Source organism: Toxoplasma gondii, chromosome VIII (genome assembly GCF_000006565.2).
Source record: "Toxoplasma gondii ME49 chromosome VIII, whole genome shotgun sequence".
Lineage (NCBI taxonomy): Eukaryota > Apicomplexa > Conoidasida > Eucoccidiorida > Sarcocystidae > Toxoplasma > Toxoplasma gondii.
This window is the reverse complement of record NC_031476.1, coordinates 4500181-4520899: the sequence shown is the minus strand read 5'-3', so window position 1 is coordinate 4520899 and position 20719 is coordinate 4500181. Positions and strand designations below refer to the sequence as shown.

Sequence of the window (20719 nt, the reverse complement as noted above, 5' to 3'; positions counted from 1 at the left end):
TCAACTGACACTTACACCAATTTAAGAAAACGAAACTGACGCGTATCAGTGCCGGTTTACCAATACCTGCATATATATATATATATATATATATATATGTATATATTGCTTTGCAATATACAGATGTCTTCCTGTGCAATACATATAATCAAAAGCCAGAGAGAAGCGGATGCATATCGGTGTCGATCTGTAGACGCAAATATGTGGATATCCTCCTAGATTATATATGCATTTAATAACATATATAATAGTCAAGATACATATACATAAGATATATATATATATATATATATATATATATATATATTTGCATAATAGGATATCCCTGTTCACAGCCCTCTTCTTTTATGTTGATGTGCGGTTGTGTTGGGCGTCGTCTTCTGCAGAGGCAGTTTCTTTTTTTCCGCTGTGAAGACTCCCTTCGATTTCCGGTCTGCGCTGTTTCCACTCAGCAGAGGCGCCCATTTCGGACTTTTTTTTGCCTGCCGCCAGGCGCGCAGAGAAAGAGAAGTCACATACACAGGCGCTAGAGCGAAGGGAGCAGATGAACGCATTTCAGGGAGCGTAGCAGCCGTATACACGGAGAAGCGCGAAAGAAACGCATGCAATCGCAGACATCGTCTCTCAGAGGACTGGCACGAGTACGCTGCACGCGCCACCGAAGTCAGCTCAGAGTCGGTGAAGTCTCGGCCGTTCATTTGGGCGCTGAAGGACCGAATCGCGGACGCGGTGCGAGACCGCGAGAAACGCTGCCTTGTGTTGCCAAATGGCGGCGACTGACGCTAAACGTTTATCAGGCTTTCTTGGATGGGTCTCGTTGCAAGTAACTGTTAGCTGGAGACATCGAGATCGCTTCCCGACAGAGAAGGGAGCGCGTCCAGGTCGCGCGAAGTCGACTTGGCGCAAAAACGCAAAGATGCACAAGCAGTTTCTCTGGAAGAATGAAAGTTGACACCCCTGGAGCATGGCTTGAAAACAGAAACTGAGAGCTGCGGCACCCATCTCCTACACATCCCTGCTCTTACGGCTTTCGCTAGAGCACGGTTTCCCCTCTTCCTCCTTTTTACGCCTCCATGATATTCGCGGGAGATGCAGTGAGAACCCAGTGTGTATAACAATTTATCTCAAAAAGATGCATGCTTTATATACATATATATATATATATATATACGTATATGTGAGTATGCACTGCACACACATGCGTACCTAGATATATCTATAGCTATATCTGCATTTTTGTCTATCAACCTATATATATATATATATAGAGAGAGAGAGAGAGAGAGAGAGCTAAAAAAAGAACCCGTGCCTATCCCGACGAGTAGGCAGGTGATTCTGGTCGATTATTTCTTTCTCTCAGTTGCCCATTTGTAGACTGAGGGAGCTCCTGAGTGACCGGCGCTGACGAGTTTTCTTCTGCCTTTTCCTGCGAGGTCGGATTTCAGCTGGAGTTTCGCCGCGAGTTTTGAGAGACGGCGAGCATGCAGCGTGTCTTGCTCGAGGCTCTCTAGCCAGGTTCGCGGTGCCAGGTTTGCACCTGCTTTCTTTTTGTCCGCCTTCCTGCTTTGGAGAGGTTCTTCGTCAGAGCTCCCAAAGTCCGCCGAGTCTGCGTCAGACGATTCCCCGTCCGAAGCAGACGAAGAATCCCCCTCTTCGTCTGTCTTCGTCTGTCCGCCTCGTTGACGGCTCAACCATCGACATCGACCTTCTTCTTCACTTTCTGTCTCTTGCTCTCCTTCACTTTCTGTCTCTTGCTCTCCTTCACTTTCTGTCTCTTCCTCTCCTTCACTTTCTGCTTCTTCTCCACCTTGATCTTCCAGTTCGCTCTCTGTTTCTGCTCGGGCGCGTCCTCTTGCGTCGCTGTCAGAGTCTTCCAGAGAGACGCTCTGTCCGCCGCGGGGGTCTGCTTGTCCGGCAAGCACGGCTGCATGCGTCAGCGTTTTTTCGATTCGCTTTCGCAGCGTCTGCCGCTTGAGGTCGACGAGCTTCTGGTCGAGTCTGCAGGCCTCTGCCTCGCGCTTGCGTCTGCCTTTCCGCCGCTCCTGAATCTTCGCTTGGCCGCGCCTGGAGAGGATCTGGGCACTGCTCTGCGCGAAGGCTGCTTGCTCGGGGGTCAGGAGGAACGTCTGTCCTGCGTTCTTCGACCGGAGCTTGTCGACTCCGCCGCCCACTTGCTTCGCCTTCAGCATGCGAAACGAAAACTCCTCCGCGTTCCGGGTGCGAGCCTTCTCGGCTAAATGTCCAATCAAGCGCTGCTGCGTCTTGTACCGCCGCGAACGAACGCGCCAGTCCTGCTTCTTCTCCAGGAAAGGGTACTTCTGACGTCGCCGAGAGTCCTGCAGACGCTCCCGGTACATGCGCCGCTTAATCAAATTCTTCGAGTGCGACATCTTGCAATGCGGAGACAGACCGGCCGACAGACGAACGCCGAGACGCAAGACAGCGAGGTCCGCGACAGCTCGCAGAGAGAGCCAGATGAGAGGGGGGAGAAGCAGAGAAGGCCGAGAGCACGAGATAGAAAACGAAGAAGACAACAAAAAACGAACGAAAGGGGGAGGAACGCCGAATGCTGATGAACGCGCTTAGGATTCCCTCGCCAGACTCCGGAAAAAAATTGAAGAGCGACCCGAATAGCGAATCGGCAGAGCAATCAAAGAATGGATGCTGGGCTTCGTCTAACTGTCCGAGTTGACGCGCGTCAATGCACTGTCTGGATTTCTCGCTCCCGCTCTTCGTCTCTGTTGACGAAGCTGCCGAAGGTATTTGTATGGGGACCAGGTCGCAACCTCGATCAAAGTGAATTTCAAAAGCAGATCTGCCTTCTCCGACTCGCAACCGTCATCGCGCCTCGCGCTTGCGGTCTCTGCGTTCTCGCCAGTCCTTGTTTCGTCGTCCTCCGCAAGACCCCCTTTGCACTTTACGCGTTTCGAACGACCTGCCCTCTGCTTTCGTCCTTCGTCTCCGCCACTCTCGGCGTCAAACGCTTCCGAAGCCTCCGGCGGACCTTTCCGCTTCGGCGCCTTCTCCGCAGGCTCCCCAGGGAGGTCGACGACCTCCAATCGAGACGGCGTTTCTTCTTGCGTGTATCGCTCGCGAAGGCGTCCGTCCCCCTCCTCCTCACAGGCTCGAGACGAGGAAGACGAAGAGCTGCGAGAAGAAGCAGGCGATGCTGGCGCAAACACCGGTGCTGGGCGAGAGGACGACGGTGACGGAGGCAACGCCGAGGAGGACTTGTGAGCTACACAAGCGGCGAGAGACGGCTCGGAGGGATCAACGTACGAAAACGGCTGGCTCGGGGCGACTGAGGTCAGTCTCTCGTCGTCTGTCGACGGAGTTTGCGTTTCGGAGCGACAAACGCAGGCGTCTGGCTGGCCTGCGGCCAGGCGCGTCTCTGCCGAGCCTCGCCGTCGTGAAGAGGACGAAGCAGAGTCGCCTTCTGAGCAGACAGGAAAGCCGGAGTAAGCGAGAGAAGGGAGCGCGAGAAGCAGCCGCTTGGAGACAGAGGCGAGGAGCCGCGACGCCGCCACAATCTCCCTCCAAGTGGGCGAAGGGATAGCCGAACAACGCGAACAAGAAGAAGAGAAAGAACAAGAAGGGGAGCAGCAGAGAGATGGCTGAAAGGAGAGCGAGAAACGCGATGACGAATCAGCGAACTCGCCTACGTCGTGAGAAGGTTCAAGGGCAAGAAGGAGGACTCCGAACCTGCGCAACAGGCTCCGACACAAACAGCAGAACGAATGCTCCCAAGAGTACACAGACGCAGCAGTCCGAAATCGAGAAATAAGCAAAGATCATCCATTTGACACCCTTACGGACCTTGCGCCTTCTCCACGAACACTGAGGATGGGGAGACACCAACATGCATGATGTATACGAATGTCTCTCTTTCTATGAACATCAGTATCTATATAATCATGTATGAATGCAGACATATACACAAAGGAAACCTTTCCTCAGCGGCCTACACACAATGAAGAACTGGGAGATCCCCTTCGATGTTTTGCCACTGAGAACAAACGCCCTTCCCCTGTTTTGCTGCTTGCTTCCTCTCTCCTCGATCGATGGTCTGACCAAAAACAAAGTGAACGGCGAGACACACAAAACCGAGTCTGTTCTCCGCTTCATTCTGTCACCCTCGAAGGACCTTACTGCGCATGCGCATAGTCCGCCGCGCGCGAGTACAGCAGAAAGTCGACTCCAAACTTGACTCCACAGCCGACCGTCCACCCTGCCTTTGCCAAGCGGGCGCGCAGGACCTCCCTCAGGCGCGAGCCTGAGAAAAGAGAAGGAACGTAGGCGGGCAAGACAGGGGGAGAGAGAGAAGAAGAAGCGAGAGAGGAAGACAGAGAAGAAGAAGAAGAAGAGAGGGAAGACAAAGAGGAAGACAGAGTAGAAGTGGAAGAGGAAGGAGCAACGGACTCAAGTGACGGAGAATGGACTAGTGAAGGGCCGATGGAAGGTGATGATGAGGAGGTTGCAGCATCCATGGACGAGAAGGGAGGCTCCCAAATGCCGTCGCTTGTTTTCCCTTGAAGCAGAAAGCAAAGCCAAAAGGGCAAGGGCGAGACCCCGTTACCAGAGATAGTGAAACTCGGATATATATATATATATATATATATATATATATATATATATATAGATAGATAGATAGATAGATAGCTATAGATATAGATATATAGATATAGCGTAGAGGAACGTCTGCGCAAGACCAGAACGGGGCTGGAGGTAAATTCTGGTCGAGAGATGGTTGAATATACGTTTGGAACAAAGGGGTTGTGTCCGAGAGAGAGAGCCGCGTATCTGGATGCGAGAGGAGATGGAGGGGGAGATGAGAAAATCGGAGACGGTTGACGGCGGGAGGCAGAGAGAGCTGTCAAGAAATGGGGAGAGGAGGCAGATGGCGAAAGAAGCGGAGAGGTGCCTCTGTTGCCGAGAGGGAAACGAAAACTCTGAAAAAAGCAAGACGCAAGCTGAAACTCTGTGTGGGTCGCGGGGAGAAACGAGTTCAAAGGTTCAAACGGCGAACTGCATGCAGGGGAGTCGACGCGTCGGCTAGGCTTCCCGAAGCGATGAGACGCCGAGGCCGAGGCAAATGAGTAAATAATGAGGGGGAAAAACGAATGGCGAGAAGAAGACGGTGAAAGAAAGAACGAAGTTTTGAAGCGCCAAGGCGCCGAAGCTCGCCTCAGTCACACGAGCCAGTTGACACCACGCAAAACGAACTGCATGCGGCAAGACCGCTGGCGGGCGGTCCTGAAAAAAGAAGAGGCCGAGATTCTGGAAGAACCAAAGAATTTCTTCGAGTTCTTTGCGCGCTGCGGCATGCGCAGCAGACTTCGCGTGAGAATTGCGCAAGGAGAATGCCGGCGGCTTGTCCGTCTCCTGAGGTGTACGGACACCGGAGACAGCAGGCGTCTCAGAGGCAGTTGGCCGCTGCCAGCGCGCGCCGACATTCTTCCTGTCGGATTCTTTTTCCTGGCGCATGTTTCTGTTTCCTTCTTCGCGTTTGTCTCCTGCGTTTTCACAGAAGAGTTCCTTTTTCCTGAGAGCTGCTTAGCTCCAGACAACGCCGCTGCGACTCTGTTCTCAGCTGCGCGGGGGCCTCTCGAACGAACGAGCTGCGCCTTCCGTCGTCTCCTGCAGGACTTGGAGAACGGAGAACGCGTAGCATCTCCCGTTCGCTTTGCTCAGAGTTTCTTTTCCTCTGCAGTGCGGAGAGGCCTGCCTGCTTGTCTGCGTGCAAGAAGGTCATCCCTTCCGCGATGAAGGAAAGAATTCGAGGAGCCGAGAGAGTGGGCCAATCCTCTTTGTTGTCCTGCTGGAAGACGCTGCATTCACCAGTTCGATTCCTTCTGAAGCATTTGTCTTTCCTCTTGCAGCGGGCGTGGAGAGAGTCCTTTGCTGTCTCTCCCTCTGTGCCTTTGAGCTCTGCCTGTGATGTGTGGAAGCATCCGCAGGAGGCGAAACTCTCCGCGCTTCTCTTCCCTCCTGCCGGCTCCTTGTTCGAACCCAGTGACGTTTTACAATGACGAAACGCGGATTTCCTCTGCGGCTTGCTTTCTCGCGCTGCAGCGTCTGCGCTGGACCGGCTGTATGGGGCAAATAAACGAACGTGCCGTGACTCCCCTGCATCTCCTTTTCGACCGACAGTCGCCATGTGTAAGAGATCTTTCTTCGAGGCGGTACTCGACAGTGACTCCACGGCCAGTCCTCGCCGCAGCTGAAGACTCGCCTCTCGCTTCGTCGCCTTATCTCTCTTCTTTTCTCACGCACAGTGCTTGCTTCCCTATCTTTCGTCTTCCACGTTGTTCAGGTCTCCTCCGCCTCTTTTTTCGACTTCTCTTTCCTCTCGTCTTTTTTCCAGTCCGTCGTCTCACGTGTATGGGATGTTTTCTGCTTCGTCTTCCTCCCGACCATTTCCCTTCGTCTCTGTTTCTTTGACTTCATCCGACTCCGTTTGACAGCTCTTTCGCTTTCCTCTTTCTCTTGACTCCCCACCTTCATATTTTTCATGCCGTGCGGTTCTCGTGGAGCCCTGTCTTTTTTCGTTTCATTTGTCTCTGCTCTCGCAGCCTGCATCTGCGAGCAAGCATGACGCTCCTCCGAGAGCAGCGCTCGGCGGGGGCGGCGCTGCGCCTCTCCTGGGTTGCGTTCCTTTTTGCGTTTCTCGTTTTGCTTCGCGATTCTCTCTTCAAAGAGTCATACGAGACGCCGGCCGTTCTCCTCTTTGCCGCAGCCAGGCTCCTCGCGCCTCCCCTCACTCCCCGAGCCGGACAGGGCGGCGCGTCGTCTGCCTCGTCCTCCTCGCGCCTCACTCCTTCCGCCAGGTTCCCTGCTGCCTCGTGGAGCTCGTCTGCTGCGCTTGTTTCTCTCCTGTCACCACCGGCGTCTTCTCGCGCCTCCCCTTCTCGCCGAGACGCGGACGCTCCTTCGCCGTCGTTCGCTGTCACAGCGCGCCCACTCGCTCGCTCCTCGCGAGAGTCGCGGCTGTCGCCGCTCGCTTTTCTTTCTGTCTCCGCCTCGCAAAATGCGGTCCAGACGACGCCCCCCTTCTCCGGGGCATCTGAGAAGACGCCTCTCCGTGTGGGGTCTCGCGCGTCGCCTCTCGCCCTGGCGCAGGCCAGACAGTTCGTCTACAGACTCGCTCTCAGGTTCCCAGACGCCTTCCCACAGGCTCACGAAATCATACAGGCTTCCCTCGCCAAGCTCTCTAATCCTTTGCCCTCTTCTTCCTCGTCTGACTCTTCTTCCGCTTCTCCCTCTTCTTCCTCGTCTGCCTCTTCTTCCTCTTCTTCATCGCCGGCGAACTCTCACCTCGCTTCTTCTGCTTTTTCGTCTGTGCTCGCTTCGCTCTTGCGCGTCGACTCTCGTCTGGAGTACGGCGAGCTTCGCATTGTGCCTATGCAGACGACAGGCGACAAGGAGCTGCACCTGCCGCTTGCGCAGGTCGGCGGCAAAGGTCTCTTCACCAAGGAATTGGACCTCGCGCTGCTGCATGGGCAGGTGGACGTTGTGGTCCACTCTCTGAAAGACGTCCCGACGGAGTTGCCGGAGGGAACAGAAATCGGCGCCTACCTGCCTCGCGAGGACCCGCGCGACGCCCTCATCTTCTCTCGCAAACCTCGGCGCGGACTGTCGCGCGCATGCAAAGCACAAGTGCCAGGAGGCGTCGCTGAGACAGCGCGCAGAAGCGCGACGCAACAGCGCGTCTCTGCCGCGGCTTCCGGGGCGCCCTCTGTGGGCTCTTCAGCTTCTGCCTCTCTTCTCCCGTATCTCCCGGACGCGCTTTTCGCTTCCGGAGGACTTCCGGAAGAAACAGAGGAAGCAGGCAGAGCAGCGCGAGCAAGTCACACGGAGGACGACGCCGGCGGTGTCGAGGGAGAGGCGCGAAAAGCCGACGAAGGGAGGCCGAGAATTGGAACATGTTCCCTGAGGAGACAGGCTCTGCTGTATGCGTTGCTTCCGCCGTCTTCTTTCCAGCTCATGGGCTTGAGGGGGAATGTGCAAACGCGCATGAGTCGAATCGAAAAAGGAACTCTGGACGCGACTCTTCTCGCAGCCGCCGGCCTCAAGAGACTCAATCTCCTCTCCGCGATGCTTGCTCCTTCGCCCTCTGCGACTCCTTCTCCTTGCCCTGCTTCTTCTCCAAATGAAGCGTCGCGGGGGACGGAGCCTGGCGGCTGCGTCGAGGCAGTGCTGTTGCCAGCCGACGTTTTCGTTCCAGCTGTCTGTCAAGGCATCATCGGGGTGCAGTGTCGTTCGGCAGACACTGGAATTCTTTCTCTCCTCCGAGAACTGAATTCGCCTTCTTCTCGCGGCCAGGCGCTCTGCGAACGCGCCTTTCTCCGCGCTCTCGACGGCAGCTGCCGGACGCCCATTGCAGGCATCGCTGAGTGGCGCGCAGTTCCTGCCCAAGGTGAAGCCCCCAGGCCGCAGAGTCAGAACGGTTCAGACGAACCCGGCGTCGAGCGAGAAGGAGAAGAAGGCTGTGCAGGAAGCAGTGTCGAGAGAAGAGAGGGCAGAAGCGAGGAAGGCTGGGGAGGCCATCCAGACTGCTTCACAGAGAAAACAGAGCTCCGGTTTTGCGGAGTGCTCGCTACGCCTGACGGCAAACAGTTGTTCAGGGAGGAACGAACGGTGCGGGGTGTACGTACACCCGAGGAGGCTGAGGCCCTGGGACGCGCCGTCGCGGAAGAAATCAAGAAGGCCGCGGGAGCGGATAGGCTCGCGCAGATCAAGAAGCATGTCACTGAAGGTTGGAAGAATTTGAAAACGTTGTAATAAAAGCCTCTGCACGACAGCTGGCGCTGTTCCAGAAGCCGACTCGAGCCACAGGCCAAAACGACGTTGCTCACCTGGCGGGTGTACAGACACGACCGATCGTCAACTACGTCGCCTTCCTGGGTCTCCAGTCTCGCGCTACTTGTTCTTCGCTGTACATATATATATATATATATATATATATACATATATATATATATATACATATATACATATATATATATATATACATATATATATATATATATACCTATATATATGTATATCTATGTATATGTAATGGCTATGTATATTGATTCGTATGTACCTGTTTGTGTTTATATGTGAGTATGTACAGCAGTGCCGGCATTTGTTTTTGAAGGCTCCGGAGATGCATACGCGGCCGGCCTCTCACTGTGTGGGGTGCACACCTGCCTTGCCCTTCAGTGCAGACGGTGTTTAGGTTTTTCGATTTAGAAATCTTCGTCCTTGCATGTTTCGTCCGAGACGCCGTTCCGTTTACCTAGGAGAACTAACTGCCGAGGCCAACAGAGCTTTCTGTCTACTCTCCTGGAGTCTGATCGTCTCCTCTCTGAGCCTCATCTCGTCATTCTGCTGGGCAGTGAACCGTGAATCGCTTCTATGTGCCCTTCGATACACTTCAGTTCATTTCTCTCTCTCTCTCTCTCTGTATATATATATATATATATCTTGCTCCCCCTCTCTGTCCGCCTCGTTCTCTCTGTGTATCCCCCTCTTTATCTCTGTTCTCTCTCTCCTTTCTTCCCTTTATCGTTCTCTCTTTGTCTCTCTACGTCGTCTCCCCTTTCTACGGTGTATATCTCCGTCTCACTCGTGCATCTCTCTGGGTGTGCAGTTGTTGCTCTGCGCCTTGCCTCATGCGCGTCTTGTTTTCTCCAGAACTCCGCGTGTCTGAGTTCGCATGCATGCGCGACCGGTGTCGCGAAAAGACGCTTGAAAATGTTCACACACTCACTCTCAAATCCCCCCACAAGACAAAGGCTCAGCGCGGCGGGGAGACCGAGACACCGCCCGTTAGAAACTGAGGGCGCGAAAACGCGGGAAGCCGAGATGCCCAGAGAAATCTCAGGCGAGGTTTGCCAAACGATGGCCCTTCGCAGCAGAAGAGGCAGGTGAAATGCCACAGGAAACACCCGTCGCGTCTTCCATGTTTCCAGATTCTTCCCCACAGAAGCCTTTGCTTCCACCAAACGGGTGACGGCAGTGCCAAGAAACCGAGATCCCAGAGCAGTGCACCACCTGTAAACGCTTCTTTTTGTTGTCGACTGAAACGCGCATGGAGACCCGTGGACGCGTTGCTTCTTCCTTTCTTCCTGGTGATTGTGAGAAAGCAGAGAACTCCTTTCTTTCCTGCTTCCCCTCTGGCTGTTCAAAAAGAAACTTGCAACGAGCAGACGTTGCTTCTCTCCCTTGATGGAAAAGGCAGAAGGAACAGACATGAGAGGCTTCTTCTCCTCATCTTTCAACCAAGAGAGAGAGCGTAGAAAGAGAGACCGACTCTTCTTCCTCCTGACTTCCGGGCCAGCGTGGAGGCTATAGAGGTGCTCGCTGAAACATGCCGAGAAATGTCTCTCTCTCGGATTTCAGCGCGCGCGCCCGATGCCGGAGAAGCGTTTTGAGGAGATTCTGAAAACAAAACCAACAAAGTGGAAACACGGAAGGTTCTGAGAAGGCAAGACGAAGCGAAAGTCGGAGATGAGGCAACAACTCCTCGCGAGAGAAGACTGACGCGCCTCTATACGAGCTGGAAAGGCAAAAGAATCACGGAGATCTCTTCAGAAGGCCATGCGTTGGAGAAAGGCGAGGCGACAACGAGAATGGATGGGAAAAAACAGCGAGAGAGGTGACGAAAAGAAGCAGCACAAGACGCGGAGACGCCGGACCTCCGACGATCAAATAGCAAAGAGGGACTCTCCCTTCTCCCCGAGACAGTCCGTTACCTGCACCCCCGTACCTTTCTCTGTTCTCCCGCCTCTTTCTTTGTGTTCATCACTTGTCTTTTTTTCTGATGATCTTCTCCGTCCTTTCCTCGCATCTTGCGTACCTGAATCGCGGAGTCTCCCGACTCGATTGCGGCGGCAGCCTTCGCCGCGTTGATGGCCTCGGCGATTTCTCCTCCCTCACTCAACGCTTTCGCTTTTCGATAGAGCGCCACACATCGCGCATGCTGGAAACTGTCTCCTCGCGTCTCTCCCTTCTCCTCCTCTGTCTGTTGTTTCTGCTCTGTCTCCTGCTTCTTCTGCTGTGTCTCCTGCTTCTTCTGCTTTGTCTCCTGCTCTGTGTTCGCCGTCACTTCCTCCCCGTGTTTCGTCGCTTTCTCCTTCTCCTCGCAAACAGCTCCAGGGGTAGCACTCGGCTCCCTCTGCCGCTGTTTCTCCTTCTTGTCCACCTCGGATTCCGGTGAGTTGCCGACCAAGTCGAGAAGCAGCAGAGACACTGAGGCATGTCGCAAGGCCTCTCTCCACCGACTTTGGCGGAGACAGCAGAGCGCCCAGTTGTTCAGCACCCCCGTCGCTAGACGCGTTACCTCCACAAGACTCAATTCTTCTTCTCCACCCTGTTCTCCCTCCCTCTCTCTCTCTCCTTCCTCCGGCTGGCCTCTCCGGGCTTTTTCCAGGGCGGATGCATGCGCGTTCAAAACGTCGGCACTCTGCGCCTGCCGGTTCGCCGGCGGCTGCAAGTCATCCGGAGAAGGCCGAGGCAGCCGCCCACCAGAAGCAGAGGCAGAAGGTGAAGAAGATGATGAGGACAGAGACGAAGCAGAAGTCGAGGCTGTTGCAGCAGGTCCCTGAGAGCTGGCGAGAAGCGGCTGCACTCGCGTTGCCTCTTCGTACGCGGGGAGGAAACGGCAAACGTCGAAGGCGCGAGAGTAGCGATGAGCTGCGGCAGAGAGCAGTCCCCTCTGAAAAACATGTAGACAAAAACAACGTTCAAAGACAACGGTTGCAAGGAGGCCACCGGAGAAAACGCGACAGCCGCGACATGGTTTCCAGAGTGTCACTCGAGCACACCGAAGCTGCAGAAAAGACCTGTTTCCTCGAACTGTCTCTTTCTCTGCCTTCGCCGCGTATTCAAAGAACGAACAAGCAGCGTACCTGGCAGTGAAACCGTCGCACAGAGATCCATCAACATCACCGATGCAGCTACAGAGATCCATAAAAATGGACGCACATACAACTGTACACAAACATGTATGCTCTCTACATATAAAGACCCAGACATCGGTGTATCATAGACATACGGACATGCTGGAGGAGGCGAAACAGGAAAGCCGTTTTACCTTGAGGAGGAGATTGCCTTCGTGTCTCAGGCGTTCTACCAATGCACATTTCTCGTCAGGAGAACCTCGCGCCCACAGCTCTTTTCTCTACGAACGACATGCACAGGCAGCAGTTCACAAGCGTACATCTGCATAAAAAAGGAGGCGTCGCCGCCAATGGCTCTGCACGAACCTGCGTGGAGACCGGTGCGGGAGCAGAGGCAAGTCGATGGATGGCTCTCGCAAGAGGAGCCGAAACAACACAGCAAGCGCAGGAACCTGTTTCGACCGGAGCCAGGCCTAAGGCCGGCGATGGAATCCAGGGAGACAGAAAGCTCGCTTAAAGCGTGGATTGGTCCTTCCGTCTTGTCCGCTGACGGGCAGACGGCGCGAGAGACGCATGACGCGTCGACTGTGGAGAAAGACGAACGCGAGGAAAGGAAAATCGAGAAACTTTTTTTCTTCAGAGAAACACACAGCGTACCCGGTCGAGAATGGAGGCCAGCCAGATCGTCGCGAGGACTCGTGTGTCTTCGCTGTCTTCATCTTTGTTCGCGTACTCTCCGACTTCTTCTCTTGTCGCTTCTTCTAGCTTTTTCTTGATTTCTTCTTCTCCTTCCCACTCCACTCGAATTACTCGCTCGACGCATTCCCTTCGACTTCCTTCTTCTTCCTCTCCTGTCTGTCCATCTTCCTCTCCGGTCTGTCCATCTTCGTCGTCCGCGATCCCCTCGTCCTTCTCCCCTCGCCTGGCCTGCTTGGCCTGCGCTCGTTCTCGCGCGTCCGCGTCACGAGGCGCTTCGCGCGGCCTCCTCCACGTTGCCTCCTTCTCTCTCACACAGCGAACCACCGCCTCCAAGCTGCCTCCGTCGACAGTCTCTCGAACGAGGTCTTCGACCGACCTCGACGCGCATGCGAGGCTCCCTCCCAGCGCCGCAGCACCCCAGAGACAAGACGCGGAGACAGGACAGGACGACGCGCGACGCGGAGGCAGAGGCGGATGGATGATCCACATGCCTCCCTGAAAAGCAGAGACAGAGAAGCAAGAATGCACAGAGCTCTTTGGGGCGAGAGGACAGAAGGACGCTGCGTCGTGTACAGACTCCATGGCAAAGAGGTAGCAACGGCCTCGACTCGAACAAAGGAGCAGAGAAGCGAGGGAGACTGGTGAACTCCTTTGGCATCGGAAGAGAGCGGCCAGGAGAGGTTCGGAGAGGAGAGAGCGCGACAGGGTGCTGCAAAAGGCGATCTGAAGAGGACTTCACTTCGTTCATCGCTCTCGCAGTTGAAAAGACATCTTTGCAGCAAATGCAGAATCGCTGCATACGGCACGCGCCTCTCAAGTTGGTTTACAACCGCTCCTCGAGCTCTTTCCTCCGCAATGTCTTTCCTCCCCTTTTGTATCCGCCTTCCGCTGATTTGGTGTGTCGAGCGCCTCTGCTGCTCGTGACAGGAGCTTCCTCTCTTCACTTTTTTGCAGTTTCCCCCCCGTTCCAGAACTTTTTGGAGAGACGCAGCGCGAGTCTCCGCAGACGCCTCCTGAGAGTGGACATACCCAGTCGCAGGCCTTGCAGCTCTGCTCTCCAGAAGACGAAGCAGGCCTGCGGTAGGGCAGCGTCTGGACGGCTTGAGAGAAGAGAGAGGGAGACAGTTCGAAGCGCCCGACGTCTCCCATCTTGAGTCTCTTCACTGCTTCCTCGAGCCATGGGGGGGCGCTCCAGTCTCCGAGGGTGAACAACAGCCAGATTCCTGCATTTCCCGTTTCTGCTCCTTCTCTCTCTGTGCGTCTCTGCTGTCGAGGCTCTTCGTCTCTGCGGGAGGGGAGGCTGAACTGTCTGTTCTCAGCAGGCGAGAAATGGCGCGTCAACGGACATTTGAGGGGGAGCGGCTGTGCAGAGAGAGAAGAGCGAAGAAGCGCCAGCGAGAGAAGAACGATCACAGTCGATCCTTCCTCAGGTCTCCAGTTCACTGGGATGCCGTTCATCGCCTTCGCGGCGTCTCTGTCTCTGCGAAACCGAAGACAAGAAGAAAAAACCGTCTCTCTCGGAAACACACAGAGACAACGAGAGGACAAGTCCTTGTGTAAGTGAGACGCAGAAGATAGGGAGAAACCAAGTGATGTCTGAGACGAAGAAGGAGAAAAAGAAGACGGACTCTCTCCGTGCTTGAGCGAGGAAGGCCCCGAGAAGCAGTGAAGCGCAAACTCGACACCAGACTCCAGAACTCGAAAATCCTCCAACGAAAACGAAAAGTCTTCGATACGCCACGGTCGCCGTCTCACCCTTCTTCCCGTACAAGCGTCCTCTGGCGTTCGTCCGCCGCGCCCATCAGCAAGGTGAAAGCGACGGTGCCGAGACTCTTCGAATCGTTCACAGGCGCTGCAGCAAAGACAAACAAAAAGGCAAACGGTGAGAGACTGCGGCCACTGCAGTCGCAGGTTGGTACATCTAGGCGAGTCTGAAGAGACGCAGAAACTGACCGCCCACTCAACAGCCGGAACCTCAGAACAAACGTTTCCTACCACCATTCATCATACACGCATGTGCATGCAACTGTGCATAATATATATATATATATATAGATAGATAGATAGAAATACATATAGATATACATATAGATAGATGGATGAAAAGATAGAGGGATGTAGATAGAGAGGAAAGAAAGAGAATTAGGAAGACAGGCAGGTATCAGGTGAGCTCGAGAGCAGCGCGTATAAAGCCAGGAAGCAAATCGACGTTTGACAATGCGAGGGCGAGAAGAAGGAAAAAAAGACGCATGAATCATACAAAAGAGACGCGACAACGGACAAGGAAAGCGAGGAACGATTGAGAGACTTTCGAGAAGCGCGACACCGGGAGACAGTCCAGGGCATCGACTGGAACTTGCCGAAGTGCAGGCGACAGGGCAGAGGTGACACAAATGAGCTCCTCTTGAACAGAATTCTCTCGGATTCGTACCGCCCGTCACGATGTGAAGAGGGAAAGACAAACAAAATAAAAACGCAAATGGAGATCCCAGCATCTCCACCTTACAGGGAACAGTGATCGTCGCTCTCGGACGCCAGTTGTCCATCTTCACATAGAGATACAGCGCTGCCTTGTCTTCTTCACTTGGCCATGAGCTGTCTCTACACATGCAAGCACAGCTCTGCATCTGTCTGCAGCAACACAGACATTCCTCTCTCTCGCTTTCTCCTTCTCTCTTGTTCTTCCTGTTCCCAGAGAGAAGCGTCTCCTCGAGGGTCTGGCCGCAGCATGCACAAGTCCACGAAGCCAGCGCAGGAGTATGCAGAGCTGCGAGCTGAGAGTGCTCGCCCTCCAGAGTCAGGAGGACCTCCTCACCATGCTTCAAGTGCCTCAGCGCCGTCCGAAGGCCGCGAAGAGGCGCCTCACTCAAAGCAATCTCCTCTCTGCATCTCACGAAGGAGAACGAAGAAGAAGGAGAAGAAGCCTGCGCGCCTTCCTTGCAGCAGGAAATGCCGATTGTTCTCTTCACTCGGATGTCGCTTTGGTCTCCTCCCTCATGTCGATCTTTCAGCTTTTCCTCTCCGACCCTCCACTTCGCCTCTTCCCTTTTCTCTCGTCCTTCTTGGTTCCCCAGGTCTTCCACTTCCTCGCAGGAGGCGCTCCTCGGCACCTTGATCTCCCCAGTGTCTCGCTGCCTCTCTCCGTCCCGATGAAGCGCCGGAGAGACGCTTGACTGGTCGTCCGTCGAGGCATGCAGAATCTGGTTGAGTTGCGTTTCTCGACAGACTGCATCTTTGCAGAGGACGACGAGAGAAAAAGAAACAAGGTCGTTTCTTCCTGGAGTTCTCCACCCTGTTCCTGGTCGCAAGAGCCGCATGCGGAGGCCGCCGTCTTCTGTCAGCCTCCGGATTGGCGAAATCGAAAGGAGTTGCAGAACGACGCTGCAGGTATTCTCTTCTTCTCTCTCTTCGCGGTGTTCTTCTCCTTTCTGCTCTCCTCGTGTCTCTCGCCTTTCAACTCGCTTCTTCTCCAGATCTCCGCCTGCGTCGACTCTCGCTGCGTCCGACTCCGCTCTCCCTCTCCCTTCTTCTGCGCCTTTCCCCGTCTGCACAGAGCGCGGGAGACGACCGCCGACGGCCGGTGAGCGAACCTGCGTCCTGGAGAAACGCGACGAGCATGAAGCCGACTCTGGAGGCCTCGGCGACGCAGGCGGAAGCGCGCGCCCTCCCTGGAGAGTGTCGATACTTCCCAGAGAGAGCGACAAGGATCTGCGCGTCTCCTCAGAGAAGTCCTTGTTCTCCTTGTCGGCTTTTTCGCGCAGTGCCCGAAGCGCTCGGCGCTTGTTGACCAGTTCGTGCTTGCGGAACGCCGCGTAGGACGAAGGAAACGAAGAAGCAGATGACGAGCCAGTCGAAGAGACAGAAGAAGTGACGGGGGTCGAAGAGGACGCAGACACCCCGGCGAGTGCAGCGGGAGAATAAAGATACTTTTGAGGTTCTCGGAGATGCGACGCAGGCCCAGAGACAACCGCAACTTCCCCCAGGCACATGCGCCGCGCCGCCAAACTCAAGAGTTGCGGGAAGGCAGCTGTACGTACACCCGCAGACAGGGCAGGCGAACCAGGTTGCAGCGGTCGAGCGGAAGCAAACAGAGAAACAAGGAAAGACGAGCGCAAAGCACAGCGGAGGAAAGGTCTCGCCGAGAGGCGAGTTCATGGCGCGTAGAGAGTGAGGAGGGAGAGACAGGGCCAAGGAAACGAACGGGAGACGAGAGAAGGAAACGCAGGAGAAGCCGTCAAGCGAGGAAGCAGCGACGGTAGACACCGCTGAACAGAACGGGGAAGCGAAACATCACACGATGCGTTTCGCAAGTCCAGAATGGCACCAGGCAACCGGGAGAAAGGGCAGAAGAGCTCTGACAACCGGTGTTGGTCTCACACCGCACTGTACAGCCTCTGATTAGGAGTTTTCTCTCGCTGTTAATCTGAGAGAAAACAGTGATCCATATGTTACGCGTAGAACAAAACCAACATGGAGTAACCACGCATTCCTCACTGGCAACGTTGAGTCTCTCTGCTTTGGTAGCTTCCTCGCGCGTTCTTTTTTTTCTTCGTCTCCTCTCACCCGATTGTCCGAGGGTCGTCCACTGAGGCTGCGCGTCCTCGAGGATCCGCAGGAGGTCGGTCGACTTCTCAGGTGTCAGGACTCCCGGATGCGCCGGCAAGGGATGCCATCGAACTGAGAGCAAGACCGAAGGAGCGGAGACAACGAGCACCCCAAGCAGTGCATGCAAGTGAACAAGAAAACGCAGGACGGCCAGACCACCGCGCCAGCGTCGAGCAGGGAGACCGGCGAGGAGCGTCAAGCGCGTCGCAGGGAAGACGGAACGAGAGACAGAGAGAGAAAAAAGGCGAAGCGAAGCTAACGCAGAAGCGGAGGAACAACGTGGAGGCCAAGGGAGGCGAAACAGCGACTTGCAGGTAGCGGAACACAGAGGAAGCGACAGAGAGAGAGAGAGAAAGAGAGACAGAGAGAAAGAGAGAGGATGAAGCACAGGCTCGCACAAAGTGTCGAAAGAGGTCCGCGGCGTTGTTGTCTCGTCTGGCAAGAAGAAATCGAAGAAAAGGCTTCGTTTTCGAAGGGAAGGTGAGAGGTCGGCGCACTTGACAACTCACCGCAGATCTCGTCTCCAAAGCCTGCATGCAGAAGCTCCTGCAAAGGAGAAAGAGACCATCCAGGGAAAGGAGATGAACCGGGGAGCGAGTCCGCGTTGCGAGGGCAGCGACAAGGCGAAGAGGGCGGCCACAGCCAATTTCGCATGTATTTGCAAAGAACAGCAGTCGCTCGAAAAAAAAGGCTGTCGCCGTTTCCAGCGAAAGACGCCCGACTCAGGGCCAGGCCGTTGGAATCGAAGCTCCCGCAGCGCTTATCCGCAAGCAACGCGCGTCTCTTTGGAGAGCACTCCCAGGAGAAAACGCGGCGGAGGAACTCAAAGCGCAGCGGGAGTTGGAGACGAAGAAAGCAGGCCGGAGTCGAGAGAGGGAGAGCAAGACTAGCAAAGACGGGGGAGCGACGCAGGACGGAAGGACGCTGCATGCGCTAGAGTGTCAACATCAAGCGAGTTCCACGCTGTCCACCACGAGCGAAAAGACAGAGTCAAAAGAGACGGAGAGGAGGTAACAAGCACCCCACAGAGGAGATCGACTGGAAATCAGAGGAGAGGAAACAGTTGCCGAAACGAGGAACTTGGAGAGGAAGTAGACGAAACTTGCCTTGCCGAGAGAAACAATTGTCTTGGTCACGCAGCCGTCGGGAGAGACCACTGTAACATCGCCTGCCTGTGGAGAAGGAGGCTCGTCGTCGCTGTTGAAATTCAACTCCCCTGTAAGAAAGGAAAGAAAGAAGAAGATAGGACAAGGCAGCAAGTCCAGACATGGAAGGCGAAAAGAAAACGTTCCCTCAGTTGCCGAACCGGCGCCATGAAAACCAGCCTCCTCATCGTAACCGCTGTACAGGGTGCATGCAAGTCAGGCTTTTCCAAACCTCCCGCACAGAGACAGGCGAGGCAGAAGAGGAGCTGCGACGAAGCAGGACAGCCTGCATATGACAAGAGAGACGCTTTGGAGGCACCGAGAGGAAGGTGCCTGCCGAGTAGACAAAGGAGCCGAAGGAGACGTCCGAAAAAGGAAGGCGTCAGAAGCCCAGCCCGGAGGAGGCTGCTGAGAAGAAGGCAACGGAGAGGCGTGTACTGCCTTGGGGGGTAGGAACAGCGAAAGCCAGAATTGCTCTGGTGGTGACAAAGAGACCCTTTCTGGAACGGTTCAGAGAAGACAGAATCTCCGAAGAAGTGAAGAAGGACGAGAACGGAACGGCGCTGCGGATGTCTTCCCCGTTGACTCACGTAGGAGATCTGAGCCAGACTCCAAATCACTCTCCATTGTCCTTCGCGATCCTCCTTCGAGAAGAAGAAGCCTCGCCCCAGCTCCTCCTGTCTCGTCTGCGTTTCTTCGTCTTTGTCGCTTTCCTCTGCTCTCCGGGGTCCGTCGCTCTCCGCTCTGCAAGACGACTCTCCCCTCAGATGGATGCAGCAAAAAAAAGCCGCGCGAAGGCAAGACAAAAGACAATAGAGAGACGAGGAGGACGGGTGTCGAAGACAGCTCGCAAAGAAGCCGCTGGCCAGAGGTCCTCCGCTCTAGGCTCCGACTTCACCAGTGTCAGTCCGTTCTCTTTTGGCGCGAGATTCGTTCGAGCTTCTTCACGAGCACTCTTCTTGCGAAGCTGTCCCTCACATGTACGTCCACTCGACCTCTCAGGCATGTGTACACTCCGGCGTTACCCCTCAGTGTTCCAGGAAAAAGGTGGAACAAAGGGCGTTTCAGACTTTCGTCTTGAAAAGCATTCGACAGGCTTTTCCTCGCGCGCAATGGGAGCGCGGAAGCAGCTCAGCTCACGCGATACGCGGCCAACTCACGGGCGCGCGGGAGGCGGGTACTCTGCCTGGGTGGCGGCGGAGCGCAAAAGCCTAAAAAGAGCTGGGAGAGAACTGCGTTGAATGCGCATTGAAACCTGCGAGAAACGTCAAGGACGGATTTACGACAGAAAAGGGAGGTAAGGTCCGCCTTTTCTCGCGCTTCTTTGCATGAGAACGTTCAAGTGTCCTGCTCTGCGCTGGACGGCAAGCTGGGACGTCCGCAAAAGAGTTGCGGCAGAGGTAAACGGGGAAAAATCCGCGCAAAAAGATCCGAGACTGCGTCTAAAGAGCTGACCTGCTGAAACCGGGGGCATGCAGTGGAAAAAACTGGCGAAAAGTGACCTGAAATGCACCCGAGTTGGGGACGGTCGGGACACCGAGGCCGCGGGTCAGCGTAGCTTGTCGAAAAGCCGGAGAAGACAAGGAAAAGCCTTTGGAGTTTCCAGTTTGTTTTTCTCGACAACATGGCTCCTTGTTTCCCCTTGTATTGACTTTCACGCCCTTCACCGACACTTTGTCAAACGCATCTCGAACGCCAGCAAGGAAAGTGACCCTGGAATCCCTGAGATGCAAGGAGCTGTAGGAAGTCGCGAGGTCGCGTCACGAGAAAAAGCGGTCGAGCCGACAAAACGACATGACGCTCAGCGACGCTTTGCGAAAGAAAGGGCGCCTTCGTTACTCTCGTTTTTCGCGTCAGAGATAGACAGTTTTTTTGCATTTCGTCCGCCTCTCAACTGGAGCAGACAAAGGCGAGATCCTTCGATAAATGGGCGATACTTAACGCACAGTCTATTTTCTCACGACCAGTCGAGAGGGTACCTAGACACACTCGAGTTGTCTGAAAATCCGCGTAGACGCATCCCCCCGGCAAGTGCATCTGAAATTAGAGGAACAAAAGGACGATTTGTTTTTTCCTCAGCTACACAGAAACGCGCCTTTTACAAGCAACAGCGATTCGAGTTTCGACCGGAACCCCAGGCTCAGATCCAAGCGAATGACCACTACACAGTGCTTCTCCATGTAATTGGTCTCTCTCTCTCTCTCCCCTTGTAAAACAAAAAATCCGCAAGCCTCCAGGTCCGGTGTGACGAGCATCCTAGTGTTTTTTCCTTTTAGAAAAAAACTGCATGACTGCATGCTCACTCCCTCGCATCCGCATTGACAATTTCCCCAACAGAGGTCCACCCGCTGCGGAGGGCGGAGGGCCGGTCTTCTTCGAATT

The 20719-nt window shown here is 54.9% G+C and overlaps 5 protein-coding genes across 5 annotated transcripts; 1 reads left to right on the top strand and 4 right to left on the bottom strand.

Annotated features, from left to right (window-relative positions):
• Positions 1 to 1343: 1343 nt before the first annotated feature.
• On the bottom strand, positions 1344 to 2390 carry TGME49_271390 (hypothetical protein; the record flags this gene model as incomplete). Its single annotated transcript, XM_002365764.1, has 1 exon — positions 1344 to 2390. One exon carries the CDS (start codon positions 2388 to 2390, stop codon positions 1344 to 1346), a length of 1047 nt encoding a protein of 348 aa, XP_002365805.1.
• A 218-nt stretch (positions 2391 to 2608) lies between these two features.
• Positions 2609 to 4487, bottom strand: TGME49_271400 (hypothetical protein; the record flags this gene model as incomplete). The annotated part of the gene is made up of 2 exons (XM_002365765.1): positions 2609 to 3702; positions 4150 to 4487. The coding sequence occupies 2 exons, from the start codon at positions 4485 to 4487 to the stop codon at positions 2676 to 2678; spliced, it is 1365 nt and encodes a 454-aa protein (XP_002365806.1). The 3' UTR covers positions 2609 to 2675.
• A 1034-nt stretch (positions 4488 to 5521) lies between these two features.
• TGME49_271410 (hypothetical protein) lies at positions 5522 to 6157 on the bottom strand (the record flags this gene model as incomplete). Its single annotated transcript, XM_002365766.1, has 1 exon — positions 5522 to 6157. One exon carries the CDS (start codon positions 6155 to 6157, stop codon positions 5522 to 5524), a length of 636 nt encoding a protein of 211 aa, XP_002365807.1.
• Positions 6158 to 6591: 434 nt separating this feature from the next.
• TGME49_271420 (porphobilinogen deaminase) lies at positions 6592 to 8781 on the top strand (the record flags this gene model as incomplete). Its single annotated transcript, XM_002365767.2, has 1 exon — positions 6592 to 8781. One exon carries the CDS (start codon positions 6592 to 6594, stop codon positions 8779 to 8781), a length of 2190 nt encoding a protein of 729 aa, XP_002365808.1.
• Positions 8782 to 10335: 1554 nt separating this feature from the next.
• TGME49_271430 (hypothetical protein) lies at positions 10336 to 18964 on the bottom strand (the record flags this gene model as incomplete). The annotated part of the gene is made up of 11 exons (XM_018781619.1): positions 10336 to 10428; positions 10847 to 11704; positions 12083 to 12169; positions 12546 to 13082; positions 13617 to 14067; positions 14343 to 14439; positions 15094 to 16614; positions 17151 to 17264; positions 17702 to 17738; positions 18299 to 18408; positions 18928 to 18964. 11 exons carry the CDS (start codon positions 18962 to 18964, stop codon positions 10336 to 10338), a joined length of 3942 nt encoding a protein of 1313 aa, XP_018636655.1.
• Between the last annotated feature and the right edge of the window lie 1755 nt (positions 18965 to 20719).